This window comes from Bombus fervidus, chromosome 12 (assembly GCF_041682495.2).
Source record: "Bombus fervidus isolate BK054 chromosome 12, iyBomFerv1, whole genome shotgun sequence".
NCBI lineage: Eukaryota > Metazoa > Arthropoda > Insecta > Hymenoptera > Apidae > Bombus > Bombus fervidus.
The window spans coordinates 7,329,026-7,348,964 of record NC_091528.1 but is presented as its reverse complement, the minus strand read 5'-3'; the positions used below and the strand labels follow the sequence as shown (position 1 = coordinate 7,348,964).

Sequence of the window (19,939 nt, the reverse complement as noted above, 5' to 3'; positions counted from 1 at the left end):
TGCATTCAAATCACAGCGGTGTATCGAGGCTTCGATCCAGCATCGATGAAGGTGCATTGTCCCCCGCGGAAATAGAAAACGAAACACGAAATGTCTGGAACCTCTCTCCAGAGCAGAGACAGGGCGCCTATCTGAACTCGCTGGTATCGATTTCCACCTTTGTTCCTTTGTTCTTGGCGGCTCAGATTATGAACACGTCAGTACGATACCAGTCGATGCGTTATTCCGCCCCCGCTGCATTACTTTCCGTCTGTACACGATTGTGTTCCTGGAACAGCTCGTGTGTCCAAGGGGTTGTCTACCCCTTCGGCCACCCTCTCTTTACTCAGCGTTTCCTGGCGTGTTGCACGCCACGTGAAATCTAATTTTTTAACGGAACTGGAAGTGAATCATGTTTCTACGATATGAGTTATGTACCTTCGGGGCTGAGAATTTTACCCTTCTAGACAGCTTTCGCATGGTAATACCAATATACTGTGTGAGGTACGTATATGTCGGAAATTTTTGATAGCTGAGTGCGGTATACTGCTTGAATGAAACATTTAAAACTGTATGCAACTGTATGAAATTGCATTCAACTTTGTAGAATTCTATGGAAATACGAACAGAGCATGTGAGATATGTGTACGTTATTTTATTAATTTTATATAGCTGTATACGATATATGTCTTGGACGAATTATACAGAACTGCATAGAACTGTATGGAATTCTATAGAAATTTGTGGAATTGTATGGACAATTCTTACAATTCTAAGATGAATGGAATAGAGTATTTCTCAGCCTTCTTATCAGAAGCCTTGAATCTCGACGGTGTCATAAATTAAACCCTCCCTTGTACCGCGTCGTGGGCTAGCGGAAACCAATGGTTTTGCGAATGCGAGCACATTTCTAGCATTGTTAGAACATTTCGTCGGTTAGAATATTCACTAACTCTTAGCAGCAGAGGAGGTATGCTGCGTGTTCTTTAGCTTCTTAAATAAATCTCACTGACTTCTACGAGCTCTGTGCTTTATTCCGTTGAGACATTTTTACATGAATAACAATGGTACAATTTCACTGTGCTGGAAGATTAATGTGTGACAATGTCGAGTATGTTCTGGTGACGTCACGTGATTATTTCCGCGAAGGAAAAACTTACGCAGCCGGCAGTGACGCTCGAGGCAGTAACGCCTCATTAACGCTTTCCATAAATGACGTGATCCTTCGTCACGTGCCACCACTTGTTTCCACATCCCTTGTGTCACGCTTCATCCTCCGCTTTTTCAGTCTCCTCATCCGGTTGCTCTCATAATTTTGTATGTCATTCCGTGTGACTTCGCCCGACTCGCACGCGTGAGATAAAGATTTCTCTGCTTTTTTTTTCCATGAAATTTTTAGATCACAGATTTCTCGTCCTTAAATCGAAGAGGAAAGAAACTGAGAAATCTTGTTGCTTCGTGTATTCCTCCATGGTCCATTTAATGCATTTTCTGAAACGAAACGGCAGCCTAACGCTCAGAAAATGTAACAAGTCTCTGGAGGTTGCTACCGGTTGGAGACCAGTCTATAAACGTTTATCTTCGCCAGAATAGGTTGTCATGCCCCGCTATCAGCGTAAAGACGCTTGTAACAGTAAACAGTTCGCTCTAAATTTGTAGGCGAAGAGGTACTTTACCGTGTAATAGGTAGTGTAATACAGACTGACTGTTACTCATTGAACATAAAACAAGATAAATAACGCTACATTTAACAAGGTTGTTCACCGTGAAATCTATGCAAAAACTAATGTTTGCAGTCTGTTATTTTCCATACAATTTTGATTTTCATTCCCCAGCAGCATGAATATCATGCTCAATATCAGTATCGATCCCTAAGGTTTTCTATCTTTTAGTTGCTTTAATATTCACATCGTCTGCATAAGAACTATTTTAAAAAAATATCATCTTCTAAATCAATAGCATCGTCGCTTGCACAATTAAATAAAGTATCTGCATAAAATTCACCATCTTTTCATTTTTAATATTTTTTCTTGCAGCACCTAAAGTACACGATATTTCCTTATACTTTTATCGTATATTAAATGGTGTCTCGTAATATACAAACTTGTATAATCTCAAGATTGCATCTCAATATGTTGTAGCTTAGGCGACTCAAATAACCCTACCTTACTATAATCTTAATTATAGATACGACGGTTATGGTATTACCATATTCCACCACGAAGACAAATTACGCCACAGTCTGCTTATACATGGAGCCTCATTAAGCCTGAAGGCAGACTGAAATATCATGACTATTCTATTCCTGCCGTGTGCTGTAGTTCGTCCAGAAATCTCGCCTCCCAGTAATTAAACTCTTCGTTTCAATTGTACTGGGCTTCCCAGCTTCGGTCTTTTTCCACGCTATTTCTGTCCTCTTTCTGGTTCTCCGAAAGGCGTCGAACTCGTGAAATCGAGATGAATTTCCGATTTAAAAAGCTTCGTTCGACGAAACGCGATTTTCTAAAGCCTCGTCATTTTCGAGGTTAGGTTAATTTTAATTGGTCTCCAATGCACCAGTTTTGCGGTGAGCTTGAGAAAATTGTAGCGCTCGGAATAATCATGATATTTTTTTCTCATCCCTTCACCCTATTCCAAACCCATTTTGTCTTGCAATTCCATTCTACCGACCATTTTCCTTCCATTACGGTGAATTATACGCGGTACAGTTTCATTCATCCTTGAAGATGCAACCAGACAATAGCTGCGAATCCACTCACGCGTTGCAATTTCGCAGGAAGTTCCTCGGCGGCCATTAATGACAACGGGGAGAGTTGCATCGTCACGGAAGCACCGAATTACGACTTCCAGCTTGAACGAATCTCCATTAGACAACATTTTATCGTGTCCATTCCGCGATTTTATCCGAAACTCTCAGCAAGCTCCAAGAGTTGAAGATTTTAAGAAACTCGGCATCCTTTCTCTCTTGCTTCTAACTTGGAAATTCTTTTTTACATAATCTATCTGCGAAATAATATGGAATAAAATATGACGATACCTTGAAAGACATTACGATCCGGCGATTGCGAAATTTAATTTAAACTCGATTCGATCTAAAACTTTTAAGGCGCTTTGAAAATTTTAAAAATCTCCATAATTTATTTTTGCTTTTAGTTTCAAAGGCTTTTTACAACTACTTCATTGCGAAGTAGCACAAAATGAATTCAACAGATATATAACAAAATATTAAGATTCACAGGTTGTGAAATCTCATATAAAACTTTCGGTACGTTTTAAAAATTCGTTTGCTTCTATCTCGCATCAGAAAATGTTACGGAACTATCTAGCCCAAAAATAACGTTGAATGAAAATCTATCTAAAATCAGAAGACTACAAAAGTGAATTTAACTGATTAGATAAACATTGAAATTATATGGAGTAGTTTCAGTTAGTGATCGAGTTGCATTCCAAGCTTTAGTCGGAGATTAAGTTATGTTCGGTGAAATTTTACGATTTCAATTCGATATCCGTCGATGTATCGCAGCGTGTCTATTCCAAAAATTTCAACGAAGATATTCGATGCAGGTTCTAAACTCTGACGAAATTGGAACTGGAAAATCCTCTGGAGTTAGATAACAGAAACTCTAAACCGAAATGCTCGGTTACACAAGTAGCGTGGGACTATTTGTTGCGAGATCCGAAACGAAGAACGCTTTGAAACTCGTAATCCGATTTCGTGGGCGTTTTAAACGTCCCATGATTACCCTCCATCCACGTGAAAGCTAACAAACTTTCCTCTTCTTTCCCTAGGGTAAATTTCTCGTTCAAAAATACTCCGCAACACGTATCGAAGAAAGATATTAGAAAAGTTTTCAAGTTTTCGTGCTTCAATATAATATTCATCGTTATTTATGGGTTTTTTTCAACTATCTGACGATACATCTAGCTCGACTCATTTTTGCTGGTGAATTTTTAAATTTCTGTTATCGAACATGCTCTACAAGTGAATATTTAAATATTGAAAAATTTGTAAAAGATATTTTTAAGAGTTATAAGAGAAACGCGATAAATTAAGAATCATACGTGACGATCTCCCTTGACTTGTACTTCATCAAAGTAGCTTGTATGAATTTCGTGGAAAATTCAGCGAAATAATAGTCAGATGTTTAAATAAATTTAATCTTCGTTGCGAGTGTGAAAATTCAACTGACGCAAGTGTTGCTTTAATGGAATATAAAGGGAAATACATGCATGCAGGTGGATAATGTCATTTTCACGATCATTACGAACCACCCTTATCGTTCTAACCGCAGCACAGAGACACGAAGATAAATGGCGAACATCCTTTACAACAACGTCGTTAATTTTTAAGATTACTCCAACGTCCAAGTGCACGGTTGAGAGCTTGTTGAAACTTTGAGAGCTAGGTCCAGCAGTAATTAGGCTTGTGGAATATTCAACTACCGAACCATTCTGTTCTATACGAACCTGAACCGATCTATCAATTTCTTTCGCTTTATTAGAAATTCCTATTAATCGTTGGATTTAATTGTTTATTTAAAAACGCTCAAATAATAAAGATAAACCGGCGGACACAAGTATTAAGCACGCAACGCAAAACATATTTGATGTACATTTATTGGGAAATTCATGCAAATTTTATTTAATATTTAATCTTGGATTTAAGATTTAATCTTGGATTTAATATTTTATTTCATATTTCATATTATAAGACAAATGTGATATGGGGGAAATAATAGGTTCAGGATAAAATAGTTAGAAAAATAAAAAAGAGCAGTGGGAAGTATTTGTATGTACCGAATATGATATTTTGTACATACACGGTATTCAAAATATATGCCCAACAATAATATCAAAACACGTGTTTTGATGCATCGTAGATTAAAGAAGTTTTACATACAGGTTGAGAAATAGAAAGAATGACTGTAATGGATGACGATACGTCCCAAGGTAATTCTTAAGGAGAATACTGGGTTGCTACATGCTACATATAGCTTTTGTGGCACCATTGAGAGCTATCGACAAATAGGATTCCATTATACATAAATGGAACTACATATACTACTTAGAGAATAGTAATTAACCCATACTCTTCCAAAGAAGAATGCATTACAGTTTGCGCTATTACATTACTGTGCACGTTGTAAAAAAATTCTTATTTTAAAATATTAATCAACACATTGACTGTTGCTATTTTCTTCTTTTCACAATCCCATTCCAACACTCATGCGCTCAACGATAAATCAATTTACGAGAAATTTCGGGACGCGAAAACGCAGAGATTGCATGTAATACGCGAAAACATATCAAGTATTCAAGGTATAATAATTATAACATTCAGTGGACAAAATAAATTTTTGCTTAAATTCCACTTCTTGAATTATATACATAGAGCTAAGAATTTATGTAAATGTCCCCAGCCATTTAATTAATTGTAAATGGAAAGAAACTACCCACGTTTCATGAATAATTGTACAAGACAAAAAAAAATATACATGCAATACGGAAGAAAAAGGAATGGATCAGCTAGAATGCGCTTGGTATTCGAGAGAACTTGGTTGAACGTGGCGTGAACACATGCGATATTCAACGAGTACCGAGAAAATGCAGCGCGGGATATTCATCCCGGGACGTTCGAGCAACAGTTTTTCTTGCGAGCAACCCCACTGGAGCGTATTCGAGTCTGCCTGGAATCCAATAAAAGGAGCGAGGCCGATCTTCGCCGGTCATCGCTTTAAAACAATAGCACGAGACAGGAGAAAAATGCAATGGAGAATGTTCAAGATACTCTCCACGATGGAGCATGTTCTCTTGCACGATCGATATTTCCTTTGCCTTTTTATTTTACGATGAAAATACTCGTCTAACTGTTTCGTTTAATTAACGACTTTTCTTGTTGCCTGTCAAAAAAGAAAAAAAAAAAAAAAGAAAAAAAAGAGGAACAAACTAAAATACGTTAACGTCGATCGATTATAGAGATAATCGTCGAAACCTATGTTCTGGAAAGTGAACAAGCCTCGTAATCTAACGGAAACAGAAAGCTGCATCGATCGGCATTTCTAAGGTCTGCGCATTATGGGGGTTCATGCGGTCGGTCTAATGGTATTATCAACCCTTAAAGCTGAACTGCTTTCAGGTCATTGGCCAGTCGGCTGCATTCTTTCCACTTTTTTCCCCTCCTCATCTTCCTTTCTTTTTTCTCTCTTTGTTCTTCGTCCGCTTCGCTCTCCTTAATTAACTTGGTTTCATTCGAGGAAATTAACACGAAAGCGCTCTAAAAATGGCACGACCCACACATGCACAGGATATACACTACCGTCCGGTTCATTGTCACAAAGGGAGAGTTCATTGGCGCCACCCGTGCGTTACGTTGCTAGCTTCGGATAAGGTCACAATAGAGACCCTCTTGAACTGCAATTTTCGACAAGATGTAACTTCAACGCTAAGAATATTGCGGGGCTAGTTATTCACACGAAGTTACAGGGATTCGATTCTGTGTAATCGAGCAGCAGGTTAAGATTAAGAAAATTCCTAAGTTACGGAAAATTCTATGCAATGAGATGAGGGAGTATAACGTAGGACGTGGTCACGCAACAAGAAGTATAGTTTTTTCAAGAAAATTAATTGGATGTGCTTATCTGAACCCGTCAAGTATTGAATTATGTCAGTGGAATATTTTTATCGCCAGTCTTCTTTTAGATAACAATTACTCTAAACATAAATATTTCTTACATATTCGTAATTCGTTATTTTCACTCAATCAAATAGCTATTTTGGTTTCTATCTTTTACTTTCTTTACATAGAATGTACGTAGAATGTTTTCAACGTGACATAGAAAGTTAAAAATACCAGTAGACAGAAGATACTGTAGTTATTATATATTGATACGTTCACTACTGCATATGGTGCATCGATTCAATTATTTAAGTAGCGCGACTGATACAACTGTTGCATTTTAATTTCTGTGTATTTCAACGAAATGCGACTTCAACAATGAGTAGTCGCGCTCTAATAATAGTGAATTTATTAAACGCGTTACTGGAATGAATGTTAGTAGTTTCTAACTCTGGAATAAGGCTGAAGCAATTACGAAGTATTACTTTACTGAAAAAAAAAGAAGAGAAGAAACTAGTTCATTAATGACCAATCGAAATGGAAAGTGGCAAGAAGAATTTGCAAATACATAATTGGTTGGCTGTTAATGGGAAGAAAATCCGCTTTTTTCCTTTTTTCACGTAGCAAAGGTATTCCGGCAGGTCAGACGAACGACGTTAAGGTTCACGTACACCAGGTGATCGCGATCTTAACGCGGAGTTGGCGTGCACCTTATCTGGCACAATGTCTAGCTGCCAGTTGAGTTACGAAGTCCTTCGAACCAGCAAGAAGGACTTGACTTTCCAGCAACTTTTACCTGGCCACTTCCACGTGCTACTGTCAAGGTTGAGGTTTCAGGATCAAGTCTCGTGGCTTCGAGATCCAAAAGCTATGTCGACTCTTGCTTAAAACGTCTCCAAAACTAAAAACTTTATCTTTATAAATGGCTATAAATGCTTTTTTATTATCAGAATTTACCAATATATCGCGAGAGCCTTCATATCCTCTTGTTACTGGAATCTGTTAATTACATGAAAATATGATTCATTAAGAACGGAAACATTATTTGTCCTAAGAATCCAAGAAAAATGTAGCAAAAGAGACAGCCAGTCACTATGAAAATTATTTTTATATATCCATTTCGTAAAACAAGGTAAATTTTCATTAAAAAACTGTATTTTAACATTACGTTACGTCATTTGTTCTTCACTAGTCACATTACAATGACGATTCAGACGACAATGATATCTATTCACCGACCTATAAAGAAATTTATTACACAAAAATTCGCTACCCCTGAAACCCATTTAAATTCTCCTTAAGACATTTCTCTCTAGAACTGAGCCATTTAAGATTCTAATCTTAAGTGATTTATCCTGAACTATCTACACGTCCCAATCCGATTAAAAGTAGGAAAAATGTTTGAAGTTTTCACTGGTCCTAATTCGATAATGAGAGACTATAAGTTCTATTCGACGATCGGACAATTCACGTGGCGAAATGATCAATGCCAGGGTGTCTACACATGCAAGGTCAAGACCGATTCTTCGATCACTACACACACATAGACATCGGTTTCGAGCGTTTACTCGCACGCGAACGCGTTTGGAATATTTCAAAAATTACAAAAGCAAGACCTGCACTAGCAACAGTGCCGATAATCTAACGATTCGTTGCAGTCATTAATGATCCCGAGGTTGGTTATTAAGGTCGCAGCAGGCTGGATATCGCGATAAGCTCGAAAAATTCCAAGGCTCTCCCAGTCGTCGTTTACCGACACGCGAGTTCCAGCAACGGGTCCACGACCAATTCGATTTTCCACTGGAACTTTCGTGACTAAAGGGTCTGATTAACCCTTTAAGTGCGGATACATTTTCATAAATTGCTCCCTTCAAACGCAGGGAAAGAAGAAATGACGAAGATAAAGTAGCTCACGAAAATATCCGAGCAATTATAGAGATCTTTTATGAATATATTATTTGTGTTGTACGAAACGTTTCGAAATTTTGTTAACGCTACAACGAGACACAATTATCACGATTAAATCGATAAAGTTTGCAACAAATATGAAAATGTCACGATATTTTCTAATTCTTCCGTTATTACATATTACAGACAAATAAATTTCTCATAGTCAGACCGTGAATTTCTATGCATTTTTATATCTTTATAATCAAAGAGATGATATCTAAGTAGAAATTTGTTTCACCTATGTTCGTTACAACACTCTGCTTGGAATACTTTACAATATTCTTGCATAGTATATATGAATTTTTTACATTTTGCGCTTTTACATTTTCCATTAATCGACGAAAATCCGCATTCTTCTCACAACGTACAACAAGCTTCGCTATTCCCTGCAAAAGGTTGAACATTGAATTTTGAGATATAGAAACTTGTCTCGAATAACCCTATCTTACCGTGTTCCCTTTTCTACCAGCTGAATGGTCCGCATGATATTCACGAATCGAACATTCGAACCGATAGGAATATTCCTATCATATCCTTGTTTCCAGTCACCGACAGGAGGAATCGAGACAGGCAGTAAATCAAAGTGGTGACGGTGGCTAAATGGATTCGAGAAATTCCAGTTAGGTGGGACAGAAATGTTGGCCATAGTAACCGAACCAAATATCCAGGCTATCCGACCAGTCGCCGATCCAGAGGCCGTGAATATTGCTGCTTGGCATCCATCCTGACAGGGACACTTTTTCCATTTTCATTTTCCACGTACCATGCCAAAACTGCAACTGACCTACTCAACTCTGCTGGATGAAGGCAATTTCCCAAGGTGACCTTACGATAATTATCTCCGGATGCAGAAACTTCAGTTCGTCTATTAAGAGTTGGACAAATTGCCTTCATAAAACGCTATTGGGCGTGAGTTCAAGAGTACACAAGATAATATCGTTGGTTCTTTAAAGGAAGAGAAGAAATCGAATCTCTGATGTACGATCGGAGCGTGATACAAATCAGAGTCTTAAGTTGGGAGATTAAGTACGCTGGGTATACTGAAATCGATATTTGTTCAACGTGTGCGACTATCGTGGCCTGTTTTTCACGATTAAAATGATTCAAAGAGAAAAAGTAAGTCTGATTAATTATTGGCATTTAGCCTGGTAATAGATTGCCAGTTTTGTTGGCTTCCGAGTACCCAATTTAGTGCGATGCTTAAAAATCTTCCGAAGAGCTTACATTATTTCAGATCGTCTGTGTGTTACGGAGTTTGTAGCCAAAATCGTCTTGCTTTGGACTCGACATAGATGAATTTAATGCAATACTTGTAAATCTTAAAAATACGTTAGAAGACAAACTACACGGAAGAAGGTAAAAGGGGTATGTGTTGGGATATAAAATTGAAGGCAAGTCTGTGAGCAAAGCAGGACATTCAATACGGCGGGAAATATACAGTAATAAATGGCTTTAGCCTTTCGGAGGTGTTACAGAGGCTTTCGAGTGAGGGATGATCGCGTTAACCTCGGGTAATTGAACCCTCCTTCCCTTTCCCTTGCTTTCCTATAGTAAAGGCTGTCTCATCCTTTCGAGTCTACTTTCTCGGATATCGTGTGTTTAGATACGCCTCTTCCCGGCTGTCGTCCCTAGGTAATCATCGCGAGAATGTCTTGAAAGCTTCTTGACAACGATGCAACATGATTATACGAAAGGGCACAGGTTCATTGAAAGAAGAGAATCGACGAAGCTCTGGATATTTAGGGGAGGCTTTCTCTTCACTTGCCGAAACTCGATGAAAATATAATGAATACTGGACGAAGCTGCGCTATTTCGAACGAAGAAATCAAATCGCCTTTTCTTTATGCAGACGACAGAACCGTGGAAAAGCCACAACAGGTGGAATCAGAGAGTCGCATAAAAGGATTATTAAGAGGAATAGGAGATATTCTATAAATTCTCCGATTTTTAGTGTAGTTTACTGGTATATCTGTAGCGATAATATTCTTTGTATATGTATCTAAATGTATAGAAATTTAGGTGATATTTTTATGAATACTCTTTACGTAGAAATAAATCTTTCTGGTTTAAAAGATTCTTAGAAACACACAGTATTAATTATCACAAATTAAATACTTGTTCAAAAAGTAGGCACAATTAAGCGACAATTTGCACGACAATTACAGACTTGGTGACAGTAAATAAAATTTACGAATTGCAAGCTATTTGAGGATCTCATTTGACGTAAGATTGTAAGAAACCATAGTTATCTACGTACTTGTAACTTATCAACTCATTAAAAATCATTAGTTGATACATTATTTAAAGGAACCAAGTATCCCTACATTCATTTATATATCATTACAAAACCTTTCCTTTCAGTAAATGATCCAAGACTTTTGTACAATGATGTGCACTTTCGCAGAGAGCTTCTTCTGAAAGAATTTCAAATATCGAATTGCATCGTCAGTTGGTAATTTATTATACAAAAGAACTCTCGAATATCTTTACATTCATTCGTAACAACGAAATCTTTCCTTTTAATAAATGGTTCAAGACTTTCGTAGGTACAATACCATATACCTACACAGGGGGTTCCTTTTGCAAGAATTTTAAATATTTGATTGCATTGTCAGTTGATAATTTATTGTACAAAAGAGTCCTCGAGTATTCCTATATTCATTCGTAATAACGAGATCTTTCTTTTTAATAAATGGTCCAAGACTTTTGTACTGTACAGTACTCTACATTTTTATATTAAATTCATCTTTCATTTAAATTCGCTAAATATTGGACTGGACCACTCTACAACGTTAATATTAAAATCCAAATTACTTACGATCTTATGATGAAGATGCTGAAGCTCCCTTTCGGTGACCCGCCTTCGAGACAATTCGCGTTGTTCCCTTCTATATTGGCTGTACTTGTAGAAGAGATACATGCCAGGAAGCGCGAGAACAACCAGGGGTTTCATCAGGCTGGCTCTTCCGCTTCCTCCGCGAACACGAGGCTCTGGAGGTTCGTCAAGGTCCTCCAGTTGGCCAGCACCCTCGGCCAAAGCTGGCACCACCGGCATGATTTATTATCTAAAACAGAGAAATTCGAAAATTAGTATGGTTGTTATATATTGTTAAAATCGATGTTCACAAGACAAGAAGAAAAATGGAATCGAGTGGATGAATAAAAAAAAAAAAGAAAAATTAAATTCATCGTTATACTTAAACCTGCTACGTTTTTTCGATCATCTTCGATCTAATTATATTTTCCTAACGTTAAAAAATGTCTTCACAAAGTTGGTATGCATGTTGCCTCGTTTCAATTTCATGTTGAAACATTACAAATTCTCTCTTTTTGCTGAAATGAAAGCAAAATTGAAATATAAAAATTATTAAAAAGATAAAATTGAAATTAAAAATATAAGAAGGCAGTACAAGTTTATATCTAATAAGAGCAATGAATAAATATAATATACACCACACAATAAACAATTGTTAAGGAATATGGTAAAAAAATTAGTCTACTACAAAAGTTACTAAAATTCACAGTGTATCGATTTTAAATTTTCTTTTATCCATCACTGTATTCGACGATCTCATAATGATTGCTTTCTCGATATCGATTGCTCCTTAGGAAAATTAATCCAGCCATTCATGATTATTCACACCATTGGAAAATAACTCCTTCGAGTTGTCTGACTGTTCGCAACTATGTACACGCAATGCGTCTTGTATAGTGAAACACGCGTCAAAGGGAAATCGTTTCGGCGCTGATTAATTAATGACATCGCATCCGATTATTACCGTGTCGGACAATAGCTTGTACCGGCGTATTGTACTTCATCGAGGATATTGAAACGACGCGGCTACCATTTCAATTGGCCGGAATGCAGTTGACAAGAGAAACGCAGCTCTCCCAGTCTCATAATGGATCATTTGTTCGAAACGCTTAATTAGTCGCAACACTGACTCTTCAACGTTAAAAATTTCTACATACTCGTACATACGGTGGCTGGCGAAAGTGTACGAACACTCCTAGAAGCTTTATATGTATATATTGTAAAAAACATTTTGAAATTTATTGGCACTGTAATGGCATACGGCTATCGTAATTATATTGGTAAAATTTGAAACTGTGAATAGACTGAGAATGCATGTAGAAGATACAAGATATTTATTGCAAGCATAGACTTTGCAAAGACCATCAAAGTATTTGAAGAGTCCATTATTCGTTGTTAATAAGCAGATCGCGGATTTGTACGTATTTCTGTGAAATTTGAAGATGCAAAAATATACAGAATGAACTAATATGTAAAAATATATCCAAAGTAGAATACTTGTTACGATATTTGGTAGAGAGACAAATTTTCTACCTAAATTTCACTTACTTATTTATCTTCGTGAAAATATAAATTTCCATAAATGTCTGCAGTTTATTAACAAGGCGAACAAGAAAACGATGTATAGTGAAACCATCTGTAGCATTAGTTTTATGTTTAAAATTACTACTCAATTTTTTACTGAGTGTATACTTGCAATAAATGTCTTGTATTATAACTTCTATACACGTTTTCAGAATGGTTTCGAACGTTACTGTTCATAGTCACGATAGTCGTGTCTCATTTATACTGGTCACGACATTTAATGCACATAATATATTTAGAAAATATTCTGTAGTAAATATTTGAATATTTTCGTTAGCCACTGTAGTCTATAAGTCTGTAAAAGGAATAATTTACTAGATGCTGTGTGCAGACCTCGGGAATGATTCTTTATAGAGTGATCGGAATTTTTATATGTTTCGCGAAGAATTTCAATGTACTGATAAAAGTTCAGCAGGCGAGCTGGAAGAGTTCTAGGTCAGCGGGAGATGACTATTGGGTATTGGTTTTCCATCAAATCGTTTTTTACAATCCCACGTCCCTTGTCATCTGTATTTCTTCCCCCGTTTCCCGATATTTATAATCCTCGTTAATGTCTTCCTGAAATATGTGGAATGAAACAGTTCTCTGTTGCAAGTGATTAGAGTAAAAAAATAAAAAAGGAAGGGAAGATATGCCAATGCCCTATCTTCTCCTCCGTGATGCTTCGGTTATTGGAAAAATTGAAAGGAAAAAAAATTCGAAGCCTTTCATTAGAATCACCATATGTGCTTTTCAGAAGTCACTGATCAACTCCATTTTGCAGGATGCTCACAATTTCATTAGACAGATCCATAATTAATATTCAACACCTCAGGAAGCAGAATACTAGTTTCTATGAATTTGTTTATTACACGCAGAAATATATATATGTGTGTGTATACAATTTGTATAAATAACGCGTATGTACATGTATATAAATAATCGCGCATTTCAAGGTACATTTTGAAAAATCATGCTAGTAATTGTAATTTTCTCTAACATTACGGTTTACGAAAGCGATCAGCGTCGCTTCTCAGCGTCTCATATGTAACCTCTTATGACAATCGACGTTTCATTGATCCCACGTATTGATCATTTTGATGGTTCGAAAAAATTTGTCTATCAGCTGGACAATGTTCTTGACGGATTTCCGTGACTTCAATGAAATTTCGTACTGTGCTAGCCGGTCGTTCACCGACTATATTTAATTCAGCCGTCTACTTGCCGTGCTATTCTTAACCAGCTGCTCTAGAAATACGCGAGCTGTTACGTCACCCGTGGCTAGGTCGTGTACCCTTGCATCGTTGCAATTTGCACCCGAGATGCTGCTATCGTCTCTATCAGTGGCGTTAGGATAATAGTAGTCTTCGTGGTATCTTGAGATCTTGAATTAAAACATCGAGTAATGCTACTATCCATTGATTTAGTAACAATGATAATAGTATGTAAGATCCTATATGGTTTTAATGGAGCTTGCAACTAGGGTGAGATATAGTACTTCGTCTAACTTCGAGATTCCGAGTCACTTGAATCTCCCTAGATTCCTATTAATTTGTACATCGAAGTGGTTGAATAAATATAGAAGATTTGAAGTTACGTTTAAAGGTCTTATAACATTTCCTATTTTTAATAAAACTTTGGTATTCAATTCACATACATTAGGAACTTTAAATTGCATTTGTATTTTAAAAATCATATAGTATTAGCTTTATTAATTGCTATATTTTGTCATGTTACTGTCATATATCTAAATACCAATTCCTGATGTCATTGTGACATACATCTTCCAACTCTGAAGCTAGTATAATAATTGTCTAGAGACTTTTGAATGGGCGTGTTTCTTATTAAGATACAGAATCACAAATATGAAGTACCCAATTAATTTATAGAAAAAATAGACATCTTTTGGACGATTAAAATAAATTCTATTAATCAGATTACGTTTGTGGAAGAATGGATGACAGCAAATATTTCAAGGGAAACCTCCATTCTCGAGTTCGATTTTTCTGCCATTGTCAAGGTGTCCAAGGCTGATATATGCTATCAATTACCCTCTAGTCGATTACTTGAAGAGAACGACGTTCACCCTTTGTGGTCAACCAGTGGTTACTAGCGGGTCACTTTCTCAAAAATTGTTCCTGGCAACTATCTGCTTGTTGTATATCTTAGGAGTGTTGTAGCACTACTCTTCCAGATTCTGCTATCATGGATAATGCTCATCAAGGTGGTTGGGGAATAATGAAATGGGGAAACTAATTTATTACCCGAGTTCTTGCTATACGCTCTGTCATGATGAAACTGGGACTTGGAAAAATTTTCGCATTCCTTGAAACAATTCTACCAGGATGAGGATTCTCGAATATAGAGAAAAAGTTCTAGCATCGATAGAACTTTTAAACTTGAGAAGAAAAAGAGATTGAAGAAACGAAAAGGATGCAAGAGACAAATTTCAATGGAAAAAAAAAGGAAGAAGGTTAGAACAATCAAAAAGAATTTTTCAGTAACTAAAAAGATAATAAAGACACCAAGCAAGAAGTACTAAAAAAAGAAAGTGCAAAAATGAGGCGTAAAAGGAATCCTAGTCATAGAAATAACAATGTGAAAACATTAGGAAGAAATTTATTAATTAAAAAAGGCAGCGCAGAAACCTTAAAAAAAGTAGCTGCAAACATGAAAACAAAAGAAGAACGTTAGAGAAGGAATTCCACGGCTAAAAAAAAAAAAAAAGAGAGAAGTGAGACGTAAAAATATAAAAAGGAACTCCATTTACACAAAATAGTGCAAGGACGTTGAAGAAAGAATTCTAACAGCAAAAAAGAAGGAAGCATCAGGAGGAAATGAAGAAGGATTTCCAACCATGAAAAAAAATAATGCAGCGCCATCAGAAAGGAATCCAGCTATGAAAAAAGTAGATCAAAGGCAGAAAAAAGGAGTCGTAATCGTAGAAAGCCGAGTTAGGAATACCAATAATTCCTTTTATTCTAATTTTAGAATAAGTTACTGGACCAAACAAAATTCAAATCTCATAGGATTTCTGTCAATTTGCTTACTCTGACGTCTCGAACATGGAAAATTTACGATGATCTAATTTACGATTTCGATTAGATCGTGGATGTAGCTTATACAGATTCATGCTATTACTAACATAGTTAAATTTGTAAAGTCTAAAGATTTGTTACATATTTACTAAGTAGCGAAATTTGTTTCTAACGATTTAATAATACATGTCATAACGAATCACTTTATCCTATCAATAATAATAGAAAACAGTGATTATATTCATGTTTTACGAATAGATCTAAAAATAATGGGTCATTTGACCAATAGGAACAGAAATCTATTAATCTAACTTAACCTATTTACACTTCATTTTCTCTGTGTTTCGCAAATACTCATTTCCGTGTTTGTGGACTATGGAACAATTCCAAATCGAACAAAGCTCGCAAAAAAGAAGACGCGGTCTTCCTAACCGTAGTAAAGATAATAACGAGTAAAGTGTAAACGCGAAACTCGATACCGTTCTCTCGAGATAAGAAAACGTATCAAATAGAACGCGCGTTGTTCTACTAGCAATTGAACGAGCCGTTAAAAAAGGTTGGTACATGGTTTGTAGTATCTCGAAACCGGGTAAAAAAAAAAAAGAGTAAGAAATTCGATACGAGGCAAGGCGCTTTCGACGTGTCGTGTACGTGTAACATAATCTAAGCGTGTGCTTTTGTACGTGTTATCGCTTCGAGTGGCAATACATTATCGGAAATGAGTCGATATATTGACTGACGTTGTACATCCGACACCGTAGAAACGCACGCCACCTTGGGATTCGCTGTTTTTCGAGCAAGGGCAAGTTCACGCGTTTTTTTCGCAGACTCCGAAAAAACTCCACCGAGCACGGCTACACGGATACTGCGGCTCTGCTTTTACGCCTTTTAGCCGGGAAAAAATGAAGTGATAAGTGAGAAAACGCGGCAGCGTGATATGAACAATTTGTAGTTCTTTAAAAATTGACGCAGGTTTGAATGAGAAAAGAGGATGAAAAATAATAAAAAAAAAAAAAGAAAACAAAACAGCGCTAGAAGTATTAAGATCTACCATATAAAATGTTCTACTTTATAGTATCAATTTTCTCAATCGTCATTCTTTTTGAATAAACATTTCTGTTTTTGAAGATACATTATTACATACCATTTTAAAGAGGAGAATTTTCTCTTCCACATACATATGTATAACCTTAATATTTTTTACTTAAAGTCACCCTTCTTAAAATTCAATGAAGCATGAATTGTAAGAAATCATTGAATGTTTTATACAATCTAATACACAGAAGGAGAAGATGAGAGGAAGAAGAAAATGTCAAGGAGCAGTTGAACCAAAAATACTCTTGGAAATTGTATGCTATTATAGTGAGAAGAAACAACATTCAATACTCTACGAACATCTGAATAAATTACTTTGGAAATTCCAAAGAGAGGGAGAAAAGAAGGAGCAAGAAGGAGAAACACAACGCCATATATGCATACTAGCTCTTAATACGCGAAAAAATGAATTCTAAATCTTCTTCGTCCTCAATAAATACCTGTGCAAATGTATCATTGCGTATCGTTCTAAAACTAAGAATTCTTTATTGCATACGTAACTTCAACTGTCTAAATTAACTGTATCTCTCTTAAAATACAACAAAATACGATCTTTAAAAGTTAAACGTTTTATGTTACAATCTCATATATATACAGTAAATTCCACACAAATTTCTCCAGACATTCCAAGGAAAAAAAGAGAAAGGAAGGGAGGAGGGACGCAAAGAAGAGCATATCGTGGAGAAACGGTCGAACCTCGAACCGCGCTGTTAAAAATTATTACGCTATTATCACGACGATTATCGTGCTCGATCTAATATTACACGTACATATGCGTCTCGCCTTGACATGTCGTAATGGCGGTCGCAAGAACAAGGACACCCACCGCGGCAGGATAACATCGTATCGCATAAGCTACACGGCCAAGTACACGTCCTGTGCTCTGACTTCTATTTTTATGCCACTTTTCCTCCCTCTGTTGTTCACCGTTGGCCCGACTTCGATTGTGCCGTGTGTTGCACGATTAGAATCGATCTGCCCACTCTTTTCCCTCATCCTCACGTGACTCCACGCGAAACCTGATGCCGTGACAGAGAGAAACACACACGCACACACATACAGTCGTTCTCTGATTTGGTCGCGAAACGTCATCGACGTCTATACGCGTTTTAGTGGAAAAACGCTTCGAATAGAACACGAATCGACCATTCATTAAGCTCCATTGTAGTATCATTAACGTTTCGAGTACGCTAGCCTAGTGTTATCGAATTGCAGCGAACGTGTAACTTTAGACAGGCTGAGAGGGGTTGGGCAGACAGAAATAACGTGCGGTTTCGTGCACAATTTTACCGTATTACGGATACAAGCCTTTAATTAAACAAACGGGTAAACAACTAGTCATCGTCCCGCTGCGACTGCCATATCCATTAAATTATCGAAATGTTAACAAGGGTCAGAAATAAGAATTTTATTTTTACACTTGAATATCCTACTTTCTTATTTCAATTTGTAGTAATATTTCAATTACTGTAACACATATATTTTTGATAAACAATGATTCGAATGTCTGTGGTGCAAGCAAGATATGTATACCGTTGAAATACATATATCGTTCGACATGATCGCCGCGACATTTTCAGCAAGCGGTTACCTGATTAGGCTCGACAACACGTTTCTACGAGCCCGTGCGAATTTACGAGGCGAAGATACGAAGGCCGTTCATCGTCAAGGATAGAGCACAGCGATTCGACCGCATATGTAAACACAACCGGCGATTGGTCGAAGGCACCAGCGATAACACATCGCAAAAAAAGCCGCCAATTCTTAACAAACACTGACACAAACCCACCCTTTAGCTTAACTCAACCTTCCAATCTAACCATTGACACAAGTAACGATCCCCCGTAATGAACCAATTCTCGTATACAATTCCACCAAAAATTCACCAAATGAGATTCTACCAAACAGCTCCTATTCACACTGCCTACCTCTTCCCGATTCAATTCGACTCTCGAACATCAATCGTATGATATACATCGTGTCACAGCGAAAGAATGTGAGTATAGTATAGTATCTAAGCAACACCGTGATAACTGTCACAGAGCACTTACGTCGTGGTCGGTGGTTTCGTTCGATGGTGGATCGCGCCAGAGCCGGGTGTCCACGGGGTTAATCGGGGACGTGCGCGTGAAGGTGAATGGAAAGGCGCCGAGAAACGAGCGGAAAAAGCACGAGAAGAGAGACGAACGCCAGCGCCGGCGACACGAGCGTTCCTCGTGCGCTCAGCTCAGCTGAAACATCGCCGAGCAGCGACTGCGAGGCTGCTTCTACCGGCGGCTGCACTGTGCGCCTGCAACGAGGCAAACCGCGCAACGGGTCTTGCTCGTGGCTATTCGCCGCAGTCCGGCAATTTCCGCCGCAGCTCGGCCCGTTCCGCCACTAGCCGGCCGACCTCGATACTTTTTGGCGGTCTTCGAGGAACTTCGACCGCCTGCGCGTAGGAGCCGCAGGGTTGCAACTACGCGACTCTGGTTCACGATTCTCGCCGCTGCTGTTCGAAGGCGCATCCATGCACTGCGCATCTACACAGGTTCGGTTCTACCTGTACGAGCGTTCCTACCTTCCGAGTTTCTTTCTTGGCGTTGGCTCGGGTGCAGAGCTCTGGCTATATTCCAGGCGAGTTATACCCGAGTAGGTTTAGGTTATTGAAAGGGGATTTGTCGGAAATTTTGGCCGATCTACTGGAATTTATTTCGTAGGTTTAGAATCTGGAATAGAATAAATTTTGACAAGGATTGGTGGGAACCTTTCATTTGTGTAATACGTTCTAAACATGGTACTGTGAGAGGGTGTTTGTTGGGAGACTTTGTTAAATCTACTGGAATCTATCGCAGGTTTATAGGGAAATATATAAACCCACAATGATAAATTCTGACGATAACT

At 37.6% G+C, this 19,939-nt stretch overlaps 1 protein-coding gene across 2 annotated transcripts in view; it reads right to left on the bottom strand.

Moving 5' to 3' along the window:
- The window catches only part of LOC139993367 (uncharacterized), a 45,352-nt gene extending 25,879 nt beyond the window's left edge, over positions 1–19,473 (bottom strand). Inside the window, exons 1-3 of one of the 2 annotated variants that reach the window (XM_072015030.1) lie at positions 19,108–19,473; positions 11,749–11,878; positions 11,364–11,610 (exon numbers count right to left, since the gene is read on the bottom strand). In XM_072015030.1, coding sequence (XP_071871131.1) covers positions 11,364–11,600 — 237 coding nt within the window. In that variant the 5' untranslated portion in view covers positions 11,601–11,610; positions 11,749–11,878; positions 19,108–19,473. The remainder of the gene's footprint in view (positions 1–11,363; positions 11,611–11,748; positions 11,879–19,107) is intronic. The other variant, XM_072015029.1, reaches the window with a different exon arrangement.
- Positions 19,474–19,939: the final 466 nt, after the last annotated feature.